At 36.1% G+C, this 25,843-nt stretch overlaps 1 protein-coding gene across 2 annotated transcripts in view; it reads right to left on the reverse strand.

Annotated features, from left to right (window-relative positions):
- Positions 1 to 25,843, reverse strand: part of CCDC73 (coiled-coil domain containing 73) — a 141,883-nt gene that overhangs the window by 26,883 nt on the left and 89,157 nt on the right. The window contains exons 1-4 of one of the 2 annotated variants that reach the window (XM_042904670.1): positions 7,993 to 8,030; positions 6,474 to 6,602; positions 5,912 to 5,971; positions 4,666 to 4,770 (exon numbers count right to left, since the gene is read on the reverse strand). In XM_042904670.1, the coding sequence (XP_042760604.1) occupies positions 4,666 to 4,770; positions 5,912 to 5,971; positions 6,474 to 6,602; positions 7,993 to 8,022 (324 nt within the window). In that variant the 5' untranslated portion in view covers positions 8,023 to 8,030. Of the gene's footprint in view, positions 1 to 4,665; positions 4,771 to 5,911; positions 5,972 to 6,473; positions 6,603 to 7,992; positions 8,031 to 25,843 lie in introns of those variants that run through there. The other variant, XM_042904669.1, reaches the window with a different exon arrangement.

The following is a 25,843-nucleotide window of genomic DNA, read 5'->3' on the forward strand; positions in this document are numbered from 1 at the left end:
ACAGAATCTGAAACAGGCTCCAGGCTCTGAGCTGTCAGCACAGAGCCTGACACGGGGCTCGAACTCATGGACCGCGAGATCATGACCTGAGCTGAAGTCGGCCGCTTAACCGACTGAGCCACCCAGGCGCCCCTGGTTCCAACTTTCAAACCTTAATTTTTATTGTTTCCTTATATACTTGTCCTTGTGGATTTACTGTCATTTTATTTCAGTTTTAGAAGGAAATAGAAGTGAATGTGTGGGTTCAATTCAACATGTTTAACCAGAAGCCTGGATCTGGCAATATCTGAACTTACAAAGATTCTGAATTTATTCATTGTTAATCATTCATTAATTTAATAAAATTTAATGAGCTCCTACTCTGTGCCAGATACTCTTTTAGCTCTTATGCTAAATGCATGAAAATGTTACTGTTCTCATGGAATTTACTCTTTCAGAAAATTATTTGTTATTATTTGCACCTGGATTAACAAATCTGAAAAACATTTTGAAAAACTCGATATTGTGGAAAGTCAAAATAAACCATCTGTTAATATTTTACTATACCAAAAACTAAGTAACTTATTCTGGTTAATACTACGACTATAGGAGCAAACTAAGTAAACTATTCTTGTTAACGCTAGGCCTATAGCAGTATAACTAGACTCATATCTAGACTAAACTATGATTAAATTATAGTAGGAAATATTGTCTATCATGGGAATTCAGGTCTCTATGCTCCAAGCTACTATTAAAAAATGAGACAGATGACAGCATGATTGCAGAGCACTGAAAAACAGTAGGCCATTATGAAGAGTAATGATCCCTTTTAATACAGGTGGAATTAGAATGCTCCTTGAGAAAACACTTGAGATATCTATGCAGCATAATCTGCAGCAACAGTTCAACATTAATATTTTGTTATACTATATATCAGTGGTTCTCCAACACCAGTCTGCAAACAAGTACTGACCCATGACAAAATGTCACTAGTTTATGGCAAAAAAAAAAAAAAAAAAAGTCTTTATAAATCATCAAATGTCTTTTCCTATAAAAGATGATCTTTATTCTGAGATCATATCCTTAATATGTGGTGTAAAAATATTCTTTTTTATAAAATGAAAGTGATGGTAGATGGTGTTTATTTTTAATATTGTTACTTATAAAAATAAAAAGCTGACAATTCTATCCTGTTCTTACCAATACTTTGCATGAAATTTCTGTATGACATCTAGTTTCTCTACATACTATCAAGGCTCAAATAATAATGGTACTAGTTACAGAGAGAGGCACCTGGATTATCTAAGATATTAGCACTTATAGTTAAAAGATCTTGGAACTATAGTTAAGGTCATGATTAATTCAGTGTATATATATAAAAATATATTAGTATATATTCACATGTTTCTTATACACACACACACACACACATACATATACACTTCACACCCAACAAAATTAAGCAACACAAAAACATTGCATTTAGAACTCATGAACAGCAATTTAAAAGTTGTAGTTTTCAAATAACTGATCTAACAAAAGTGGCAGCTCTCATTGATCTAGGAAGAATACATTAACAATGTAATGTAGAGATAGTGCTGGAGCAGAACTCGGACAAAAATTTAAATTGAAGATTGCCACTAATTAAGAAGCCTTGAACTATATTGCTTACACTTTCCGGACCTCTAGTTCATCATGAAATGAAATGATTGGATTGGCTGATTACTAATATTTTGTTCATTCTAAAAATCTGTTTCAACTCCTCTAAATGGACTAGAAAACAGTCCTGGTAACTGCTACTCATAAAGAATTTGGGTAAATTCTATCCCATGTTTCTTGCGATAAGGTTTAAAATACTAGAGAAAGTCCCAGCTATCTATCTGTAGATAAGTAAAGGAGGTGGGGGATACTTGCTTATAGCTGGACTTTCAGAGATTTTTCACTAGTCTTACTGGAAGAGGTAAAGAGGTTACGAGGAAGGAGGAGTTTGACTCTGGCATACCTCTTCCCTCTCTCTCTTCCAGGTCTAAATTGTTTTTGTTTTTGTTTTAAGTTAATTTATTTTGAGGAGGGAGAGGTGCAGAGAGAAAGAGAGAGAGAATCCCAACCAGGCTCCGTGCTGTCAGCTCAGAGTCCTGCAAGGGGGCTCAATCTCATGACTGTGAGATCATGACCTGAGCCAAAATTAAGAGTTGGATGCTTAACCGACTGAGCCACCCAGGCGTCCCTCCAGGTCTAAGTTTTATAATATTAGGGGCAGGCAAGAGAAATAAAAAAGCCAAAACTCTCTTTACATAATTAGTCATAGAACATCGATGAGGAGACAACTCTGGCATTGTTCAGGTTAAGTCTGGCTCCAGTCAATGATGATGAATTCAACATACTTTGTGGGGCCCAGTGCAAAATTTAAAAAGCACAGAAAAGGTGCTATTGAAGATACGAAAATACAAAACTTTTTCCTTCCTTCATGGTCACTCCCCCTTTCTCTCTCTCCCTATGAGCTTATCATGTCATCGTGCTTTTTACTTTCTATTTAATGTCATGGGCCCCTGGGCAAAGGGGTACTCATAGGGCAAATTCAGATCCTCACAGATGCCTGAGGGCCACACCATACAACTCAACACTAGTAGATCCACCAGCTACTGGGTTCTACCTCCTGCAAGCTGCTGGACCCATGTATGTCCTGGCTGGGGGTGAGGAAGTCAATCTTCCTGTCCCATGGGACCTCTGCCCCAACTCATGGCAGATGGGTAACCCCCAACAGATTGCAAATGCCAGGCAGGGATACATCTCAGTACCTGGATTGAGGACTCACCCCCTGCCAAGTCACCTACCTAATGTGCCAAGGTATTGCCAACCTGAGACAGATGATGCTGCAGACATATGCAATGGACCCAGACCCTCCCTGCTATATTTAGCCCTCCACCAAACATAAAGAGCAACAGTAGAACACAAACCTCTCCCCAGGAACGTGACCACAACAGTGGTGGAACAGAAGCAGAGAGGATGAGGCCAGGCAGGGCCTAGCATACCAAAGTATGGCAGAACCAGCAGCCAAAAATTCATCCTGAGAGGCAGTAGGAGACACAGCAAAGCCTGAGCTGAGGCTCCAAGACTCCAGTGCATGCTCCATTTTCCCATCAGACTTAATTTACAAAACATAAATTTAAAGATGAAAATTTCAAGACAGTGAACACAGAACATTAAACCTGAAGCAAAAAGCCCTTCTGAGTATGGATCCCTATGCAACTGCACTGCTTATATACCCAGGAAGTTGGCCTTGGCCTCTGCTGATGGTGGTCTTTCCATGGGAAGTGATTGTAGTTTTCTCTTTTTTTTTTTTTTTAAGCTTATTTTTAAGAGAGAGAGAGAGAGAGAGAGAGAGAGAGAGAGAGTGAGAGAGGAGGGGCAGAGAGAGAGAGAATGAGAGAGAGAGAGAGAGAGAGAGAGAGAGAGAATCCCAAATAGGTTATGCACAGGGCTGGAACCCACAAACCGTGAGATCATGACCTGAGCCCAAATCGAGTCAGATGCCCAACTGACTGAGCCACCCAGGTACCCTGTGATTGTAGTTTTCTTGAAAAATGTTCAGCTTTACCTTCATTTCCAAGATTTCCTTCAGAGGAACACAAATATCTTCCACTGGCCACCCCAGTGGAACATGTCCTCACCTCCTTCTCTTGACTTAGACATCCAATCACTTGGCCAGGGGGACACAGAGCAATTTCTGCCCTTCCACTAACCTCCATGTTCCTTCATGTGGAACCAAGAAACCACCAAATGTCTCTCTTCTGCACCCTTACTGGGCCATACAGTATTGGAACAAGCATAATACACTTCAAGCCCCATTGGTAAAGATCACTTCAAAAACTTTCCTCCTTGAAATTTCTGGAACATAACTGTGCACTAGTCTATATGCTCTTGGTATAATTCCAAACTTCAAAAAACATATGCCAGTTCTTCCACATGAACTTATCACATTTTATTCTACTGCCAACACCAGAGTGAACCTTCAAGTTTTTACAGCATCTCAAGCATCCATCCACAAAACAAGATGGCACTTTCCCCTTTTTGTACCCCAATCTTTACATGATTTTCACATAGACTCCTTCACTTAGCTTATTAGGGGAAATGTATGACCCCTCCCAACTAGGGATGTAATAGAAAAGCCTCTCTTATGGAACTGTTACTCCCAAAACATCAGTGACCATAATTTCTTCCTCTCTCCATTTTTTTTAAAAATATGGAAATAAGATGATGGTGTGATTGCTGTGATAACAGGGCCAGTTCTACCTAAACCCATGAAGAGGGGTCTGCCTCAATTTCTGGGAGTTCACTGACTGTTCTCTTAGAATATGGTGACACTTATCACCTTCTATTTTCAGTTTTGGTCTTTGCCACAATTCTAAGACAAAGAAAAAAAATCTCATCCAATCTGTTACAAAATTAAGTCAGATACTTGATAAAACTTAACACTTAACTAGTGACTTAAATTTAAAGAAATATATATATACACACATATATTCATTACTTTAGACATTGATACCAAGTTGGTGAAGAAGGCCGTATCTTACCCCTAAAATTCAAAATGATCCCAGATAAAGTTGGGCAGATAAATGCAACTAAACAGGTAAAGCTCATTAGATATAAATATACTATATCTATATCTATATATCTATATACAACCTCATTATTTTCTTTTAACACCTTCAACTCTGCTTCCAGTTCAGTATTAACTTCAGTTTGATGCTGAAGTAACTGCTGCATATGTTGGAAAGAAGTGATGATATCCTTTAAAAGAGTATAAATATATTAGTTGAAAAAATTTTGTAGGTATGTTTCTAAATTCATTCTTAAAGTACTTTTTCTAATTTCTTAACTTATTATCTTTATAGTTTAATTTAAATACCATAACAAGATACTGAAATAAACTAATAGCATATTTTACTAACTTAATATCTAAAATAACTTGTATAATTTCTTACAAAGTACTATTTCCAAGAGTTCTTCAAATAATTAACAAAGTTTTTTGAAATGGACCATGGATTATGAGACACTACTGAAAAATGTGAAGAATTCAAAACAAAAATTATTGTTGGCTTGTCTTAAAAAAGGTAAACATATCACTACTAAAATGTCATACTGCCAACGGGCTAAAATGTCATGATATGCATTCATAATGAAATGGAAGAAAAGCAGAAAAGAAAAAAAAGAAACAGAACTTTTCTTTCATGGACATTTTTTTTAAATAGAAAAATTATAAATATCAAATAGATTTAAATGAGAGTATAACATCCTGTAAATGTATGCTCTAAGCATACACACATTTCAGTAATTACCTGCTAGGGTACCAATGGTCTAAACTATCAAGGAAAAAACTGATTTATTTTTATCCTTTTTATTAATTAAATATTGTAATATTTTCCCAACTTTATTAAGATATAATTGACACATAACATTGTGTAAACTTAAGTTGTATAACATGATGATCTGATACACGTATATAGTGCTAAATAATTACCATAAGATTAATTAACATCTCTACCACTTCACGTAATTCCTATTTGTGTGTGTGTGTGGTGAGAACACTTAAGATCTACTCTCTTAACAACTTTCAAGTATGTAATACAGTACTGTTAACTAAAATCATCATGCTGTACATTAAACCCCAAGAACTTGCTCATACTATAATTGGAAGCTTGTCCCCTATGACAAACATCTTCCCATTTCTCTGATTTGTTTTTTAATGGGAGCATATGTGAGACCTGATTATAAAGGTTCACATGTATCCATTCAAATGACCCTGAGTGCTTACTATGTGCTAGCAACTGACCTACACATGATTCCATTTGTTACTGAACTTGTTTATTTCTCATGTTATATCAGTTTTAAAAATATTTACTGGCTTCCAAAATATCTTATGATTGCTTGCCTGTTTTTCTTCTTGAATATGTGTAATCTCTTCATTAATCTTCTTATTTAATTCCAATTCCTTTAAAAAATTGAGTAATTTTAAAGTTATGACATAAAATTCAGAGAATTCTACATTTAATTCAGTGCTCAACAAGTTTAGGAGTGTCATGACCCCTTACCACCCCAGAGTACCAACATTTGTTTGCTGGGGAAGTAGTGGTTCTAGTGAAATAAAGACTGTATTAGACACCCAATACAGGCTGGTGTACAAATTTATAAATATTAATGCTAAAAAAACTACAAAATTTCTGATCTCCAAAAGCTTTTCTGGAGACACCACTGTACCATAAGATTACCTGACACTACATTAAAGTGGAAATAAAATGGTTATAGACAAATTTTATTGTCTTAAATTCTTGCTGATAATGGCAAAAATTACCTAGAGTGAAAAATAATTCATAATACCTTTTTTTTACTAGATATATTAACTTTACAAAGGAATGCTTTTATATTATAATCCTGAAATTCTCATAAATTTTACAAAAACAATTATATAAACATGAATGCATTTAATTAAATACCATGTTGAATCTTTCTTGAAGTTCTTGAAATTTTTGTTCTTTAATTGTTAAATGGATGTTTTCTTCTCCTATCTCTTGTTGACATGTGACCTTGGACTTTATCAAGTCTGAGGTAACTTTTTTAAGTTCCTTAACATAAGAAATATAAACAGAAAATTCAGTATAAACATTTCATCACAGCAAGGTACTTTTCTGACAGTTTTGAAGACCATTTTAAACCTATCATTTAAGACAATATTACTGGTCCATCAAGGTCTATTTCCCCTAGTTCTGTTGCAAGATAATTAGCCAAGGTGGGAATGCTATTTTGTGGCTATGACCATAGACACAATGATACAAGGATAGAATGCAGGATTTTTTCCTCTTAAAAAGAGCACACAAACCAAATGAACTAACCAACCGGAAGTACGGTGTTTTTATTTATTACTTATTTAACAAAAATCTTCTGAGATAAAAAAAGGAAATAAAAGATTATCAGTTTCCAAGTTTGTTAGCATCTAATAAAAGTTTCTGTAAGAAATAATCACAATATGACGTGATGATTGCTAAAGTATAGGAATGCACAGAAACATAAAGAAAGAAGGAGTTTGGTTGAGGGCATCAAGAAGGCACTATTAGGAAAAGCGGTTTCTGAATGGAGTCTTCAAAGATGAATTTGCAAAGAAGGCAAAAAAGGAGTACACATTCTAGACAAAAAGATTCTACACGTACAAACATGCAGAAACATAAAAGATCATGGTATTTTTCAGGGAACCAGAATAGGATATAGTTGGAGCTTATATGTTATGGGTAAGGGGGTGGGGTAGAGTATTTGTGATTGTGGCTAGAAATTTGACAAGATTCAAATTTTGAAAGGGATTTGTGGGCCAAGATAAAAAGTTTTAATTTTATCCTCTAGTCAATGAGGTAATAATTGAAGGATTTGGGGGCACCTGGGTGGCTCAGTCAGTTAAGTGTCTGACTCTTGATTTGGGCTCAGGTTATGATCTCAGGGTCATGAGATCTAGCCCCATGTTGGGCTCCATGATGGGCATGGAGCCTGCTTAAGATTCTCTCTCTCCCTCTCCCTTTGCCCCTCCTCCCTCTCAAAAAAAAAAAAAAATTGAAGGATTCTGAGTAGGAGAAAGACATAAGATTTGTAATTCAAAAAAATAACTCTAGCATCACTGCAGATTATTAGAATCGCAGGGGATATAAAAGAAGTCTTCATTTGTGAAGTTACATATCCATTGAGCTTAACAGATATCATCCAAACACATTATAATTCTGAAATACCAACTTCTGAATTGGTGTATAATTTGTTATACTGCTGTTCTGTGTATACTCACTATATTAAAACACTCAAGAATGTGATTTTCACATTCTTAACTACACAGTATCTGAACTCCCTTTGAATTCTGGAGGAATTCTACAAGAGTCCACATGAAGCCAGACATGGCAGATACTAGCTTTATGAGCATGAGGCCAGACTGTGCTAATCAGATACACCTGTCCTGGATATTGGATCAGAAACTAATACCACAAAGAACAAGAACTGTTGCAAATCCATCTGTTGGCAGTCTGCAGGGGCAATGCTAGTAACATCAAGTTTCCATGGGCAACAATGACACCACAGTAGCGTAGCAGCATCATTACAGTCAATAGTGACAACATACAATACTCAGGACTGGAAGTTGATTTTATGGCATGCTCTTCAATACTGCATAGGTTCCCTTTCTGACCATTTTCTAAGTCTGAGATGACCAACATCTAAATTCCTTTGCTGGGGCAACTGGGTGGCTCAGTCGCTTGAGGAGCTGACTTTGGCTCAGGTCATGAGCTTGCACTTCGTGGGTTTGAGCCCCACATCAGACTCTGTGCTGACAACTCAGAGCCTGGAGCCTGATTTGGATTCTGTGTCTCCCTCTCTCTCTGCCCCTTCTCCACTCACTTGCATGCGCATGCTCTCTCTCTCTCCTCTCTCTCTCAAAAATAACCATTTAAAAAAGTTTTAAATTCTTTTGCTGACAAAATCAACTTACAGTTAAGAATCCTAATACACTTCAACTTTTAAAAGATGGCATGTAATGAAAAATGCTCACCATCACTCATCATCAGGGAAATACAAATCAAAACCATAATGAGATATCACCTCACACCTATCAGAATGGCTAAACTCAGGCAACAACAGATGTTGGCTAGGATGCAGAGAAAGAGGAGCCTTTTGCACTGCTGGTGGGAATGCAAACTGGTGCAGCCACTCTGGAAAACCGTATGGAGATTACTCAAAAAAATAAAAATAGGACTGCCCTATGACCCAGCAATTGCATTACTAGGTATTTATCCAAAGGACACAAAAACACTGATTCAAAGGGATATGTGCACCCCAATGTTTACAGCAGCACTATTGACAATAGCCAAAGTATGGAAAATCCCAAATGTCCATTGACTGATGAATGGATAAAGAAGATGTGATACATACACACACACACACAATGGAGTGTTACTAGGTTATCAAAAAAAATGAAATCTTGCTATTTACAACAACATGGATGCAACTAGAGTGTATTATACTAAGCAAAGTAAAAGAAAGACAAATATATGATTTCACTCATATGTGGAATTTAAGAAACAAAACAAATGAACATAGGGGAAGGGAAGCAAAAATAAGATAAAAACAGAGAGGGAGACAAACCATAAGAGACTCTTAAATACAGAGAACAAACTAAGGTTGCTGGAGGGGTGTTGGATGGGGTGATGGGCTAAATAGGCGATGGGCATTAAGGAGGACACTTGTTGGGATGAGCAGTCAGTGTTGTATGTAAGTGATGAACCACTAAATTCTATGCCTGAAATCATTATTACACTATATGTTAAGTAACTTTGATTTAAATTAAAAAAAAAGAATTTGTTAAAAAAAATTAAAAAACAAAAGACTGTAAGAACTGAATAAATAATAACAACTCTTCTGAAGGGAAAAAAAAGTTCATTAGGGTGGTAAGACTACAGGAAATTTTTATTTTCTTCATTGTACTGATTAGTATTTTTTTCAAAATAAACACATTTCTCACATATCAGAGTACAGTATATACATATATGTAGTATAATATAGTATATAATAGAATACAAAGCCATGGAAACAGGTGCAATCACTTAGAGTTATTAGTTAGAAGACAGAAGATGGCAAATGACTGAGTCCTAAAGAACTCCAACACTCATGGATTAGAGAAGAAGCTAATATTAGAAGGAAGTACAGTCAGCTGAGGTAGGTGGAAAATCAAGAGTGTAATATCAAGGAAGCTGAAAAAGGAACAGCAGAAAATAGTGCTGCCAAAACTTCCAGAGTTCTTCATGTTATAGCTTCAGCTGCCCAGAGAAAACTTCACCCAATCATAACTCAATACCTAGTTCAAAATCCAGAAGAAAGGATTAACTGGTCTTAGTTCACATGTCCCTTTTAGATATGTGCACTGCCTAAAATGACTGCTAAAGTAAAACATGGGTCAAGAGGGGCGCCTGGGTGGCTCAGTCGGTTGGGCGGCCGACTTTGGCTCAGGTCATGATCTCGTGGTCCGTGAGCTCGAGCCCCACGTCGGGCTCTGTGCTGACAGCTCAGAGCCTGGAGCCTGTTTTGGATTCTGTGTCTCCCTCTCTCTGACCCTCCCCTGTTCATGCTCTGTCTCTGTCTCAAAAATAAATAAATGTTTATAAATAAATAAAAAAATTTTTTTTTTAAAACATGGGTCAAGAGACAGGACTTCATGCTTAGAAAAGCAGGCAAATTAATGGCTGGTACAAAGAGAACAATCAGCATATACTGAATAATGAAAGAAGTCTGAACAAAGAAGGCAGGCCTTGAAGAATGAGTAATATACTGGATTTTCTCCATTTGTCTCTCCTGACTCACTCTCCACCCTTTCCCCATACTGCTCTGTCCCCTGTGTGCTGATATCTGTGGATGTAGCAGTTTTTCTTGCTTCTGGCTGGGTTCAATCTCTGGAAGGCACCAGTAAATCAGTATCCTGGGAAGACAGACAGATAGAGGTATTTCCCCAGTTTTCTCCCTATATGGCCACGAAATGACAATAGCTCTGTACCTTTGCCAAAGGTCACAGCTTCTGAATTCAGCTTTCTTCTACAGCTGTGCCTATAGCTCTCTCCAGGTTCCCAGTAGCTGCTTCCTTCCCTTTCCCCTGGGGTTTATGTGGTATAATCATTCCCCCACTGCTTCTATCGCTGTGGTGATTCATTATCCCTGTTGGTTCCCCTGAACCCTGCCCATAACTTTGTAAACAGCTTCTTCATCAAACTTTTCTCTTTTACCTATTCCAATGTGCCATCTGTTTCCTGACTCAATCCTGTTTAATACAAGTAAACTGAGAGAAGGCATTTCGAGTGTGGACAGGAGAAATGGAGGGGAGCAAAGGCAAAAAAAGAAAGGCATAGTGAGGAATTATAATAATTGCAACAAAGATTTTTTGCATTAAATAGAACAGAAGATGCTTAATAAATAGTAGGAAACAATGCTGAAGATGTAGAATGTGGCCAGACTTTGGAAGTTCTGGAAGGTCAATTAAAGAAGTATGGGACTAAATCATATGTTGTACACTTATACTTACATAATGTTATATGTCAATTTGTCTCAATAAAGTAGAAAAAATTTGGGACTTGATTCATTAGGCAAAAGAGAAGTTATTCAATCTATCGTTCCTTCTATATATACTAAATATCTAGCATGTCCAGCACATAGAAGCAATGCATTACACTAGTAACCTAATAAAGTTAGTTTGACAACAAAAGTGAATAAAAACCAGATAAAAGAACTTTGGCTAAGGGGCTGTTTTATTAATCCAGGCATGAGATGATAAATGTCTATATTACTGAGAAATGGAGAATGGAATATATGAGATATTTTAAGATATAATTGAGTAGACAAAGGGAATGAAGGGAAAAAATTATTCCAGAATATCTAGGTGAAGCTAGGAGAAATGAAAATAAAAACCATAAAATGTGGAAGAGAAAGCATGAAAATGGAAAAGAAATGGGAAGTCTACTTCACTGATGAAATAGATGAAAATGTATTTAAGACAAGAAACAAGAGGTTAACGATCTGAGACTATCAAGCAAGCGAAAAAAGCACAAATCACTAAGCCTGAGCCAGAGGTTATTATTTATATTGATATCTTTATATCTATATATAGATATAGATATAAAAGTCTTTCATTCATGTTTTTTTTTTCAAATTATAAAAGGCTACCCATGATAAATTCCCCGAAATGAAGTTCCAATGTCCTAGCAATGGTTCATCTTCACTGTCAGCAAGAAGATTTCCTTTGAAAGGAGAGTTGTATGAATTTGGGGGATGGCCGGGGCAGAGAGGAGGGATGTTGAGAATGAAGAATCAATCCAATATGTACTCTGCTGACCCTGAATTTACAATAAGTCATAGAAGGAGATGACCCTTCAGGTAGCTGAAAATATAGAACTGATATTAAGGGAAATGTGAGGCTGGAAACGTAAAGTCATCTGCATGAAGTGAATCACTGAATCACAGAATATGAGCTAACTCAAAGAGATAATACGAGAAAAGAATAACAGAAACCTTAAGATAGAACTTTGGAGGAATGGAAGAAAAACGATGATCAGGGAGCCAAAGGCATTTGTAAAGAACTTTAAAGGGCACCTGGGTGGCTCAGTTGGTTGACTGTCCAACTCTTGATTTCAGCTCAGGTCATAATCCCAGGGTCATGAGACTAAACCCCACATTGGGCTCTGAGCTGAGCATGGAACCTGCTTAAAATTCTCTCTCTCCCTCTGCCCTTCTCCCCAGCTTGCATTCTCTCTAAAATAAAAATAAATAAATAATTCTTTTAAAAAAGACACTTAAAAAGTGAGTTTATCACACAGATGATATAAAATGAACCCATTTTACATTTTAGACATCCAATATTTTGCAAAACACAATATTCTGTAATTAAAACACAAAGTGTCAGCGGTATCAATTAGGATGCTTTGGTTACAGGTATCAGAAAACCATATTTAAACCATCAAATACTAAGGACATTTATTCTTCCACATAACAGGGAGTCCAAAGTTGAGCAGGTTCTTCACTTTTATTCAACATAGTACTGGAAGTCCTAGTCCCAGCAATTATACAACAAAAAGAAATAAAAGGGATCCAAATTTGTAAGGAAGAAATAAAACTCTCACCATTTGCAGATGACATGATGCTATACATAGAAAATCCTAAAGACTCTACCAAAAAACTACTAGAACTGATAAATGAATTCAGTAAGGTCACAGGATACAAAACAAAAACAGACACAGAAATCTGCTGCATTCCTATACACTAACAATAAAGCAGCAGAACGTGAAATAAAGAAAACAATCCCATCTAGGTGCATCTGGGTGGCTCAGCTGGTTGAGCATCCAACTTCAGGTCATGATCTTGCAGTTTATGGGTTCAAGCCCCACATTGGGCCCTGTGCTGATAGCTCAGAGCCTGGAGCCTGCTTCAGATTCTGTGTCTCCCTCTGCCGCACCCCTGCTCACACTCTGCCTCTTTCTCTCTCAAAAAAATAAATGTTTAAAAAAAAAAAAAAAAAAGAACAATCCCATCTACAATTATACCAAACACAGGGGCACCTGAGTGGCTCAGTTGGTTAAGCGCCTGAGTCTCGATTTCAGCTCAGGTCATGATCCCAGGGTGGTGGGATGAAGCCCATGTTGGGTTCTGCACTGACAGTGCAGAGCCTGCTTGGGATTCTCTCCCCCTCTCTCTGCTACTCCCCCACTCCTGTCTGTCTGTCTGTCTCTCTCTCAATAAATAACAACTTTAAAAAAATAGACACATAGATCAATGGAACAGAACAGAAAACCCAGAAATAATTATATGGTTAAGGGGCTCTTGGGTGGCTCAGTCAGTTAAGCGTCTGACTTCGGCTCAGGTCATGATCTCACAGTTCGTGGGTCCAAACCCCATGTTGGACTCTGCACTGAAGGCTCAGAACCTAGAGCCTGCTTTGGATTCTCTGTCCCCCTCTCTCTCTCTCTGCCCCTCCCCCACTTGTTCTCTCTCTCTCAAAAATAAATATTAAAAAAATAAAAAATATATGGTCAAGTAATATTTGACAAAGCAGGAAAGAACATCCAATGAGAAAAGTCTCTTCAAAAAATGGTGCTGAGAAAACTGGACAGATACATGCAAAAGAATGCAACTGGACCACTTTCTTACACCATACACAAAAATAAAATCAAAATGGATTAAAGACCTAAATGTGAGACCTGAAACCATAAAAATCCTAGAAGAGACCACAGGCAGTAATGTCTCTGACATCAGTTTTAGCAACATTTTTCTAGATATATCCCCTGAGGCAAGGGAAATAAAAGCAAAAATAAACTATTGGAACTACATCAAAATAAAAAGCTTCTGCACAGCAAAGGAAACAATCAACAAAATTAAAAGCCAACCTACAGAATGGGAGAAAATATTTGCAAGTGACATAATTGATAAAGGGTGAGTATCCAAAATATATAAAGAACTTATAAAACTCAACACTCAAAAACCAAATAATCCAATTAAAAAATAGGCAGAAGACATGAACAGACATTTCTCTGAAGAGAAATTTAGATGGCAAACAGACACATAAAAAGATATTCAATATCTCTCATCATCAGGGAAATGCAAATCAAAACTACAATGAGCTATCACCTCAGGCCTGTCAGAATGGCTAAAATCAAAAACTCAAGAAACAACAAGTGTTGGCGAGGATATGCAGAAAAGAGAACAGTAACCATTGTTGGTGGGAAAGCAAACTGGTGCAGCCACTGTGGAAAAGAGGCGGGGGGTGGGGGGAGGGAGGGGGAGAGAGAGAAAGAGAGAGAGAGAGAAACTAAGAAACAGACTCTTAACTATAGAGAACTGATGGTTACCAGAGGAGAGTTGGATGGGGGGATGAGGATGGGGATAGGTGATGGGGGATTAAAGAATGCACGTATGATGAGCACTAAGTAATGTGTATAACTGCTGAATCACTATATTCCTGAAATATGACACTGTGTAGTTAACTGGAATTAAAATTAAAAACTTATTTAAAAAAATTAAAAAACTAAAAGTTGGGCAGGTTCTTGTGTTGGTTGATTCAGGGACTCAATGACTAGGATATTTATTAAAGACTAGGTATTATCAAAGACTAGGATATTTTTATTTCTCCACTTTCCATTCCTGGGACTGTCCTCATTGTTCCACTGTTGAGACTATAGGAAGAGGCCAATATAGGTACTGCATAGCAACTGTGTCTTCCTGGAACCCCTGAAGAGTAAGAAAATTTTTCTTTGAACCACTTCCTGCTGGCCAGAACTAGATCACAAGCTCATTCGTGAACCAAACACTGGCATGGAAAATGGAGAGTATATTAAGTGCCTTAGAGACAGACTGATCATATAAGGTGGACTGGATATTGGGGGAATTGTCACAATGTCCACTACAAGAAAAATTTCAGCTACATTGTAAAATATACAGGTTGTTTAGACTATTACTTACTACAAACATTACATAGTACAATAGAGGATAAATGGAGAGTATTTTTTACAAGCTGATTGACCTTAAGTAATTCACCTACTCCCTTGAGGTTTTGGTTCCCTTTCCAAAAAAAGGAGAGATTGGATCCAGTTAATGGCTTTTAAATTGTGCTCTGAGAAGTCCTAGAGGTTCCATGGAGACCCTTCATGGCTACTAATAGAGGAGAAAGAGCCCCTGGTATATGTCCAGTGTTCCTCCAATGCTTCCTTCAATCACAACAGCTCTACCTTATTTATCTTAATATTGATCTTCCACATCTCGCACTGAGGGTTCTGCAGCTCAAATAACGACAAAAACCAGATTAGATGATCCATATGATTCCATGAAATTTAGAGACGATCTGAAGAAGATAGTCTGGAGAGAACCAGATGTTATAGAAATAGAAAATAGTTCAAGTGTGAAGGGAGAAAGAACAGTTGATGAGTCAGAAGGAATTTCAGACTTTATTATCTGATAAAGGAACTTAGAGGCGAATGATGCTGTGTTTCAGTGGTCTTGAAAGGCTATCCAAATAAACCACCTATAGTTTGTAGTACAAAAAAGCTGGATCCGTCAAAACTGTCTTAATCCTTACCAAGTAACAATAATCCCATAAATTTCTATGGTGTGTTGGACTTTCTGAAGTGTTTTACCATGCATTTATTGTTTTATATTTATTTCACATATATAAAATAAGAAAGGCAGAAATCATTATGCTCATATTTAAAAACGAGAAAATAAAAGGGGGAAAGAGAAAAGCAACACCCATCCATATACATCTGGGTCAAGTACCTCTTTGAAATGACTATAGTTGAAAGGTATAGTTTTTTTTTTAATTTTATTTTAACGTTTATTTATTTTTGAGACAGGAAGAGACAGAGCATGAACAGGGGAGGGTCAGAGAGAGGGCGACACAGAATCTGAAGCAGGCTCCAGGCTCTGAGCTGTCAGCACAGAGCCCAACCTGGGGCTAGAACTCATGGATCGCAAGATCATGACCTGAGCCGAAGTCAGCTGCTTAACCGACTGAGCCACCCAGGCGCCCCGAAAGGTATAGTTTTAAAGAAAAAGATAATATGATGAATAAAGATAAATAGAATAAATGAGAAATATTATGCAGGGTATTATGTGTTGGCAGGAGGAGACAAATGGACTGGGTGAGGTAGTGAGGACTGAAGGACTAGAGGTAAAGAGAACAACTTTGAGAGTGTAATAGTACAGATGATAGAAAACAATGCTCTGACTGGAGAAAGAGGAGGGCCAAATGAAAGAGCCCAAAGGAAGCAGTATTTAATGATAAAGTTTCAAGGTAAGGACATACAGGTCTATAGATCTTTATAGTCAAGGCATATAAGGAGCTGGTATTTCAGGAGTATTAATAGTTAACAATTTCCTCTTTTAACAAATATATGATTTCTAACGGGGAATAAGAAAGCGAAGAAACTTATGTGAATAAATTGCTTATACTGCCATTACTATCAGTAAAATGGTTCTAATTGTACATTCTGTAGCCAAACAGGTTCCAATCCTGGCTTTAGGTAACTTATTTAACTTCCTTCTGTATCAAGTTCCTCATCTGTAAACTGGGAATATAATTTTTTAAAAACTAACAAAGTGCCTGGTATGTAATACTCCATGCAATGTGTACGTTGAGTAGCTACTCTGTGCTAGACACTGTTACCTATTATTACTACTAAGGTGAATCTAAAGGATTCTAGGATTATTTTCTCTACTTTTAAAATAGTCTGAATTCTTAATAATGGTATAATTAAATATCTTTTTATTTATTTAAAGAATTAAGGTTCCTTCTTTCACAGCTAAAAACAATAAGAATTTTCCTGTAGACCATGAGCTCCTCAAGGAAAGGTGCCATGTTTTATACTTATCCCATAGCAGCTTAATACATTCAGGAATCTAAAGGGAACTAAACAGGGGCACCTGGGTGGCTCAGTCAGTTAACTACCTGACTTCAGCTCAGGTCATTATCTCGTGGTCCATGATTTCAAGCCCTGTATCAGGCTCTGTGCTGACAGCTCAGAGCCTGGAGCCTGTTTTGGATTCTGTGTCTGTCTGTCTGTCTGTCTGTCTCTCTCTCTCTCTGCCCCTCCCCCACTGTGCTCTCTCAAAAATGAATAAATGTTAAAAAAATTTTTTTTAAATAAATAAAAGGAACTAAACATTATAATGACTCTAATAAGAAAAAAGTGATAAACATGATTATGAAAAAATTGTGACTTATCTTTACCTAAAATAAGATTTAATGAAATCAAATGGGATCAGATGGGATTGAGCCCTGCATCAGGCTCCTGGAGCCTTTAGCCTGCTTAAGATTCTTGTTCTCTCTCCCTCTGCCCCAGTGTATTTTTTTGGCTAGAAAATAACCTTGACTGCTGTAATCAACAGCCCTAAATTTGTGACCTTAAAATAGGTTAATTCTTCACTATAAGTACAGATCCAAGAATACGCTAGAAAACAACAATTAAAGAAATAAGATGGTATAATAAAACATTACTCTAGAACTAGAGGGTCTTTGACTTAACAAACTTATTGAACAAAACAATGTATTGCTCTTATTATTTCCACCCTGGATAAACATTTAAAAACAAGGGTTGGGAGCTAAACTGACTATGGTTACTGAAGGGTATTAAAAAAAAAAATCTAGTAATTTCAGCAATTAATTTAATTTCTTAAAAATTTATGGGATGCCTGAGTTAAGCATCTGATTTCGGCTCAGGTCATAATCTCACAGTTTGTGAGTTCAAGTCCCGCATCGGGCTTTGCACTGACAGCTCACAGCCTGGAGCCTGCTTCGGATTCTGTGTCTTCCTTTCTCTCTCTCTGCCCCTCCCCCACTTGTGCTCGCTTGCTCACTCTCTATCAAAAATAAATAAACATTTAAAAAAATTAGGAGATTAATTCAAAGGAAAATATCTGTTAGAGGACCTTAAAGTTTTAATCTCAATTCAGATTTACAGGATATTTGGCTAATTTTTATATTGTTACTCAGTATTTAGTCAAATATCATCTGAATGTTAAAAGCAAATCTTTTGGGGCATCTAAGTGGCTCAGTCGGTTAAGCACCCAACTCTTAATTTCCACTCGTGTCATGATCCCAGGGTCATGAGATCAAACCCCAGGTCAGGCTCCCTGCCAAGTGTGGAGCCTGCCTGAGATTCCCTCTCCCTCCCTCTGCCCCTCTCCCTGCTTGCACCCTCCCTCTCTCTCTGAAATAAAAATTAAATAAAATTAAATAAATACAAAATAAAAACAAATCTTTTGTGCTCAATTGATTCTTTTTAAAAAAGCCACCAATAATACTGGATTTAAAATAAGGTACATCTTTACAAAATGGTGTTTTTAAAAACTTGCTTTCAAGCTGCTTTTTTTGGTGCACTAAAATGATAATTTTTAAAATTTGAAACAATTTTTTAACTTTTAATTTTTTATATTGTATTTTCCTAAAGCAAGACACACTTATAAGAAGTAAACAAACATTCTAATAACTTAGAAAGTAAATTATTGGATGCCTTTTAATGCTAGTTTCACACTAATGATCTAGTCTAGTTTTACTCCTAAGACACAACGTTCTACTGATAAAAGTATAATTAAACTGAAGTGTATGTCACTAAAACTTATATTCACATGAAGTGGCTTACAATTATCTGAATTAATAAAGGAAAATCCTTTTTCTACAAATTATTTCTTCTGTCAAGGTTATAAAGTGCAACAAACTCCTATGGCTTTCTACGCTTTTCAACTGAAAACATAGAGCTGTTGTAATTAGCTAAGTTTTATAGGAGATACTCTAAAATGCATCAATTCCTATTACAATAATTGTTCTGAAACAAGAAAGTGGGAAAGGGGAGGGTAAGAGTGAAAATCCAGTATATGGCTGACAAAAGTAAAAGCTAATCATTTCTTATGTCTTTCTTTTTCTTATATTAATTACTTAATCTTAAGAACATAATAAATTAAAATCAGAGACCTCCACGAAACGATTTTCCACTGAAAATATGCTTTTGATTTTATAGCCTTTATAGCTTTTAAATATCCTGAACTTTTAGTACATTGTCTGTTTTCTAACCATTTTATTCAAAGCTGTTAGCACAGCGAATAAACAGCACAAGCTTTGATCTCATTAAATTACAACTTATAGTTCCTAGAGTCATAAATATTGTGCTCTTTTTTCCTTTACCCCTCCTTTTCTGGTACAGGGTAGTCTGTTAAATATCACTATCTCCTTGAGTGCTCTGACGTTTACTCAGACAAATACCAGAGGTTATGAATGCTGCTCATAGATAGTATCAGGAATTCTTCATGATTGCCATAATAGTGAACCCAGCATTCAAAACTGTAATATCTAGTTTAATCTAACAGCTAAGTTTGGTCTATTTAACTTTGCTTCCCCCCCAAAAAAAAATCCATCTCGTCACAAACCAATAGCTTAACTGTTCTAAATAAAATCATAAAACAGAATAAAAAAATAAAAATTATCTTTGGGAAAATGATTAAAAGTTTTAAGTGAGTGATATAGCCAATGTTACCAGACTTGATTAGCTTCTGAAAAAGAAAATAAAAAATGAAAAAGCTTTTCTGAAAGTTAAAAATTAAGACTACATAAAAAATACAAAATTCTTATACCTAGAATGTCTGAAATATTACAAATGGCTATTAAAATGTATTTTTAAATTTTTACTCTTTCAGCTACTCAGACTTAAAACTCTCAATGTACAAAAATCCTCTCACTTTACCCGTTTGTACACTCTCTCTTCCAAGAACTAGTAGGTACAACAGCATGGTCACTGACTGTAATGCTCTCTAGAGAGATAGGCCACCACTGCAGGACACATCAGTACATTTAGTTAGCCCTGGTAGGGCTCCAAGACCTGGGAAAAATGGGTAAGTGTGGTCATGAGCAACTCTATTCTACCTGTGCAAAGAAAGAGACATTCTCTTTAACCTAATCCGCCAATGGTTTTACAAGAGCCTCGTCTCCATCTACAGGCCAGTCTTAAACTATATGTTAGAAATATATTATTATTATGCTATAATGAAACATTTGTCCTTATTTAATGAAAAAAATGCATATAACTTAATACAGAAACTTATGAGGTATAATGTAGTAATGTAAATAATGTAAAAACTGAACAAAAGCATATGAATATTTTAATATAATCACTAAATTAATGTGATTAATCAATTAACTCACTGAGAAAAATATTAAAATATAAATGAATCAAAGAGACATCACCAAAAATGTGCTTATGCACAAGTAGTCAGTATTTAGTTATTTATATTTATTTGCATTCGCAATTAATATTGACAAAAATGAATGGTCCTTTTAACAATCCTCTGATTTGAGACTACAAATTTTTAAATTACATATTTTCTCCTTATATTAAAAAAGCCATCTTTAATATTCTAGGATGTGACTGAAAATAAATGTTCTTTACATAAAAACTGTCTAGTTTTCTAGATAGACTTAAAACTTTCAAGGGCTAGGAACATACGCTTCTAATGTTTTATACTGAGCTACACTATGCGCTTCCTTTCTGATGCTTCAGGTATAAGGATAGAATCCAGGGAATATAAAACCATTTTCTTGGCTTATAAGAAAGTTGTAAGACCAAAGAACTAGATACAATAGTGTTACAAATATTAATGGCCCTTGGGCTCTGACTTAGCATTTAGAATCCACTTCAATCTTTATTTTAAGTAATCCTGCTTTCCTTGAAATGATGCTAAAACAGAAAGTAACAAAATTTCCTGATTTCTTGAGTTATGCTTTAAACTATATGTTATTTATCTCACAGCACAAAACACTCCTCTTCAAAACTTAGGTCTGTCACTCTAGGCTTAGTTTTAATTTCAGTAAAATTAAAACTAAGTCCGTCAGTAAAAACGGAGGGCTTCTTATTTCCAGTCAAACAAGTAAGGAGTTTAAACTTCATCCCGACAACTTTATCCTGACAACAAATAAAAGCTGAACAAACTGAAAATCAACAACTCTTCTTAGATCTGTCAGAGAAATGAGGTCATAAAGGAAACAGCTACCTCAATGATTGGAGAGACAGACGGGTGAATATGGAGAATTATAAACTACCAGAGCAGAAATCCACAAACAGAAACCTCTGCAAGAACTAATGCCAGTACAGGAAAAGCTGAACTGTGACTGACTGACTACCAGAGGCCCAGTGTGGAAAACCCTGAGAGTTAAAACAAAAAAAAATTTAGGGGGACACAGTCATGGGGGAACCCCCGGCCCAAACACTTTTATGAATTTCACTTCCAAGTCTTCTCACAGTGAATATCAGAAAAAAATAATTCCTCCTGCTTCCAGGAGGAGGAGGGGAGAAGGAACCATTGTGAAATATGCCAGGGCATTCTGTTCTTCTAACAAGGGCTGACCTCAGGAGAAGCTACTGGACCTGAGCCTAAACTACCTAGGGAAAGGGTAATACCCAAATCCAGCCCCCTCCAACCATCCTGTACCACTCGAAAGAAAAAACTGAGAAGTACTGTGAAGTTCACAGTCCAGTAAACTGTATAGACCACTGCATCCAAAAACAGCAGATTACAAATCCTTCTCAAGCTTACATAGAACATTCACCAGTCTGGACTGTAAAACACACCTTCAAAAATTTAAAAGACAAAAATTATATAATGTCTGCTCTTAGACTACAATAAAATTAAACTAGAAATCAATAAATGGTAGCTTGAAAATACTTGGAGCTTAAACAGCACACTTCTGAATAACACATGGGTCAAAGAAGAAATCTCAGGAGAAATTTTAAAATATTTTAAGCTAAACGAAAATACAACTAAACAAAATTTGTGGAATGCAATGGAAGCAATGGTTACAGGGAAGTGGATAGCATTGAATGCAGATGTTAGAAAAGAAAAAATACCAAAATGTGGAAGGAACCGAAGTGTCCAATGACAGATGAATGGATAAAGATGTGATATATATACACAACGGAATATTAGTCAGCCATAAAAAGGATAACACCTTGCCATGTGCAAAAACACAATGGGCCTAGAAGGTATTATGCTAAGAGAAATATGTCAAAAGAGAAAGATAAATACCAGAAGATTTCACGTATATGTGGAATCTAAAAAAATAAATAAATAAAAAGCAGAAACAGACCCATAAATACTGAGAACAAACTAATGGTCACCAGAGGAGTCGGGTTAGGGTATGGACAAAATAGATGAAGGGGAGTAGGGGATGCAGGCTTCCAGTTTTGGAATAAATAAGTCACGGGGATAAAACAAACGGCATAGCGAATATAGTCCATGGTCTTGTAGTAGCATTGTATGGTGACAGAGAGTAGCTACAGTTGTGGTGAGCAGAGCACAGTGTATAGACTTATTGAATCACTATGTTTTATACCTGAAACTAATGTAACATTATATGTCAAATACAATTTTAGAAAAAGAAAAAATCTAAAACATCTAAACTTTAAACTTAGGAAACTAGAAAAAGCAAAGTAAAATCAAAGTAAACAGAATAAGTAATAAAAATTAGAGAGAAATAAATGAAAATGAAAATGAAAACAATACATCAATAGAGAAAATCAAGGAAACCAAAGGCTGATTCTTTGAAACAATCAATAAAATTGATAAACCTCCAACCAGGTTAAGAAAAAAAAGGGACACAAATTACTAATATCAGAAATGAAAAATTGGACGTAACTATAGATCCCATGGACATTAAAGGGAAAAAAATTTTTAAATACTATAAACAACTCTATGCTCACAAGTTTGATAACCTAGATGAAATGGACTAATTCCTTGACACAATCTGCCAAAACTCACACAAGAAGAAATAGACAATCTAAATAGACCTAAATCCATTAAAGAAATTGCATCAATAAGAATCTTACAACAGAAAGGACCATGCCCAAATGGGTTCACTGGTGAATTCTACCAAACATTTAAGGAGGAAGTTATACCAATTCTGTATAATCTCTTTCAAAATATGGATATAGAAAGAATACTTTGAACTCATTCTACAAGGCCAGCATTATTCTAATAACAAAACAAGAATAGGACATTATAAGAAAACTACAGACTAGTATTTTTCATGAGCATAGATACAAAAATCCTCAACAAAATAACAGTAAATTAAATCCAACATTATATAAAAATAATTATATACCATGACCAAGTGGGATTTATCACAGTTATGCAAGGCTGGTTCAACATTCAAAAATTAATGTAATCCAGTATATCAACAGGCAAAAGAAAAAAATCACACGATATCAATAGATGTGGAAAAAGCATTTGATAAAATCCAACACCTACTTATGATAATAACTCTTAACAAACTGGGAATAGAGGGTAACCTCCTTGATAAAGAACTAGGAATAGAGGGGAACCAACTTGCTAAAGAACATCTAAAAAAAATCCTACAGATAACATCATACTTAATGATGAGAAACTTCACACTTTCCCACTAAGATTATGAACAAGCCAAGGATATCCCCTCTTACTAAAACTTTTCAACACCATACTGGAAGCCCTAGCTAGTACAATAAGAAAAGGAAATTAAAAAAAAAAAAAAAAAAGGTACACAGATTTAAGGAAGAAATAAAACTATCTTTGTTCACAGATGACATAATTGACTATGTAGAAAATGTGAAAGAATCAACAAAAACCTCCTGGAACTAATAAGTGATTATAATAAGGTTGTAGGATATAACATTAATATACAAAAGTCAATCACTTTCTGTACTGGAAAAACCTACAGTTCTTCCCTCTGGTACAGGGAAAAACCCAGTTCTTCCTCCTGTGTTTTTTTCCTGTGTGTCTCCTTTACACAGAACACTTCACTTCTGATGCTTCTGGTCACCAAGGGTTTGAGGGTGTTCCCCCCCTGCCCGGCCCCAGGCAATTCTCTGCAACATCAATTGAGTGTCCTACAATTTAATTCACTTCTGACACTATCTACTTGAAGGCTGTGTCAGATCCTGTAAGTGAAGAGCTCAGTCCCATAAGACAGCTCCCATCCCACTTCAGATGCCAATCTCAAGGCCAGGTGTTTCTGACTAATTGACTATAAATAGAGGTCCCACTATCCCCTCTTAGGTTCCATTAATTTGCCACACCAGCTCACAGAACTCAGAGAAATACTTAAGTTTACCAGTTTATTAACAGATGTGATAAAGGATATAGATGAATAGCCAGATAAAGATATCCAAAGTGCAAGATCTGGGAGGGTCCCAAGCATAGGGGATTCTGCCCTGGTGGAGTTGAGGTGTGTCACCCTCCCTCTGAGATGGGCACTACTGGGATTTTATGGAGACTTCCTCATGAAGGCATGATCAATTGCTAATGCCATTTCCAGCCCCTCTTCCCTTTTTGGTGTAGAGGGAGGTGGGAAAGAAGCAGGGCTGAAAATTTTAAGCTTCTAATCATGGCTTGCTCTTTCTGGTCACCAGCCCCCATTCAGGAGCCCATCCAGAGTAACATTATTAGAACAAATGATGCACCTAGTGCTTTTATCACTTAGGAATTTATAAGGGTTTTAGCAGCCCAGTGTCAGGGGCAGGGTGAAAGACCAAATATTAGAACAAGAGATGTTTTGGGGCACCTGGATGGCTCAGTCGGTTAAGTGTTCAACTCTTGATCTCAACTCAGGTGTTGATCTCAGGGTCATGAGTTCTAGCCCCACACTGGGTTCCATGCTGGGTGTGAAGCCAACTTAAATTATACAGATAGATAGATAGATAGATAGATAGATAGATAGATAGATAGATAGAGACAGAGAAATAGATGATATAGATACAGATATATCTTAAAACAAGAGATGTTGTTAGTGCTTTTATCACTTAGGAAATCACGAGTGATTGAAAATGGGAGTAGATAATATTTTCTATGATCTCACAATTTGCTATACACTAGCAATGAACAAATATAATTTGAAAATAAAAACATGTTACCATTTACATTAGTACCCCCCAAAATTAAATCTTTAGGTAAGAATCTAACAAACTATATAAAAGATCTATGTGAGAAGAAATACAAAACTCTGATGAAAGATATCAAAGAAGAACTAAACAAATGGAGAGATATTCCACATTCATGAATAGGGAAACCCAGTATTTTCAAGATGTCAGTTCTTCCTAACTTGATCTTAGATTCATTACAATCTAAATCAAAACCTCAGCAAGTTACTTTGTGAGTGTCAGCAAAGTGATTCTATGGAGAGACAAAAGACCCAGAATAGCTAATTCAAAATAAAGTCAAGGACCTTCAGTGCCCAACTCTAGGACTTACTATAAAGCTACAGTAATCAATACAGTGTGGTATTGGTGAAAGAATGGACAATTAGATCAGTGGAACAGAAATGAGAGCCCAGGAAAAAACCCACTGATAGTTGACATGGAAGCAAAAGTAATCTTTTCAACAAATAGTGATGGAACAACTGGACATTCACATGCAAAAAAAAAAAAAAAAAAAAAAAAAAAAAAAAAAAAAAAACCACATCAACAAAAGCACAACTATAGACCAAGACCTTAGATCCTTCACAAATTAACTCAAATGGATCACAGACCGAAATGTAAAATGCAAAACTATAAAGCTGCTAGAAAATAAGACAGATAGAGAAAATCCAGCTGACACTGTGTATGGCAATGACTTTTTAAGTACAATGCCAAAGTTAAAATCCACATACTCAAAAAATTGATAAGTGCACTTCATTAAAATTAAAACCTTCTGCTCTCTCTTCTGCTTTGGATATTTATCTCCAAAATATCAAGAACATGAGAAGTCAAACCACAGACTGGAAGAAAATATTTTATTTATTTATTTATTTATTTATTTTTAA

This window comes from Panthera leo, chromosome D1 (genome assembly GCF_018350215.1).
Source record: "Panthera leo isolate Ple1 chromosome D1, P.leo_Ple1_pat1.1, whole genome shotgun sequence".
NCBI lineage: Eukaryota > Metazoa > Chordata > Mammalia > Carnivora > Felidae > Panthera > Panthera leo.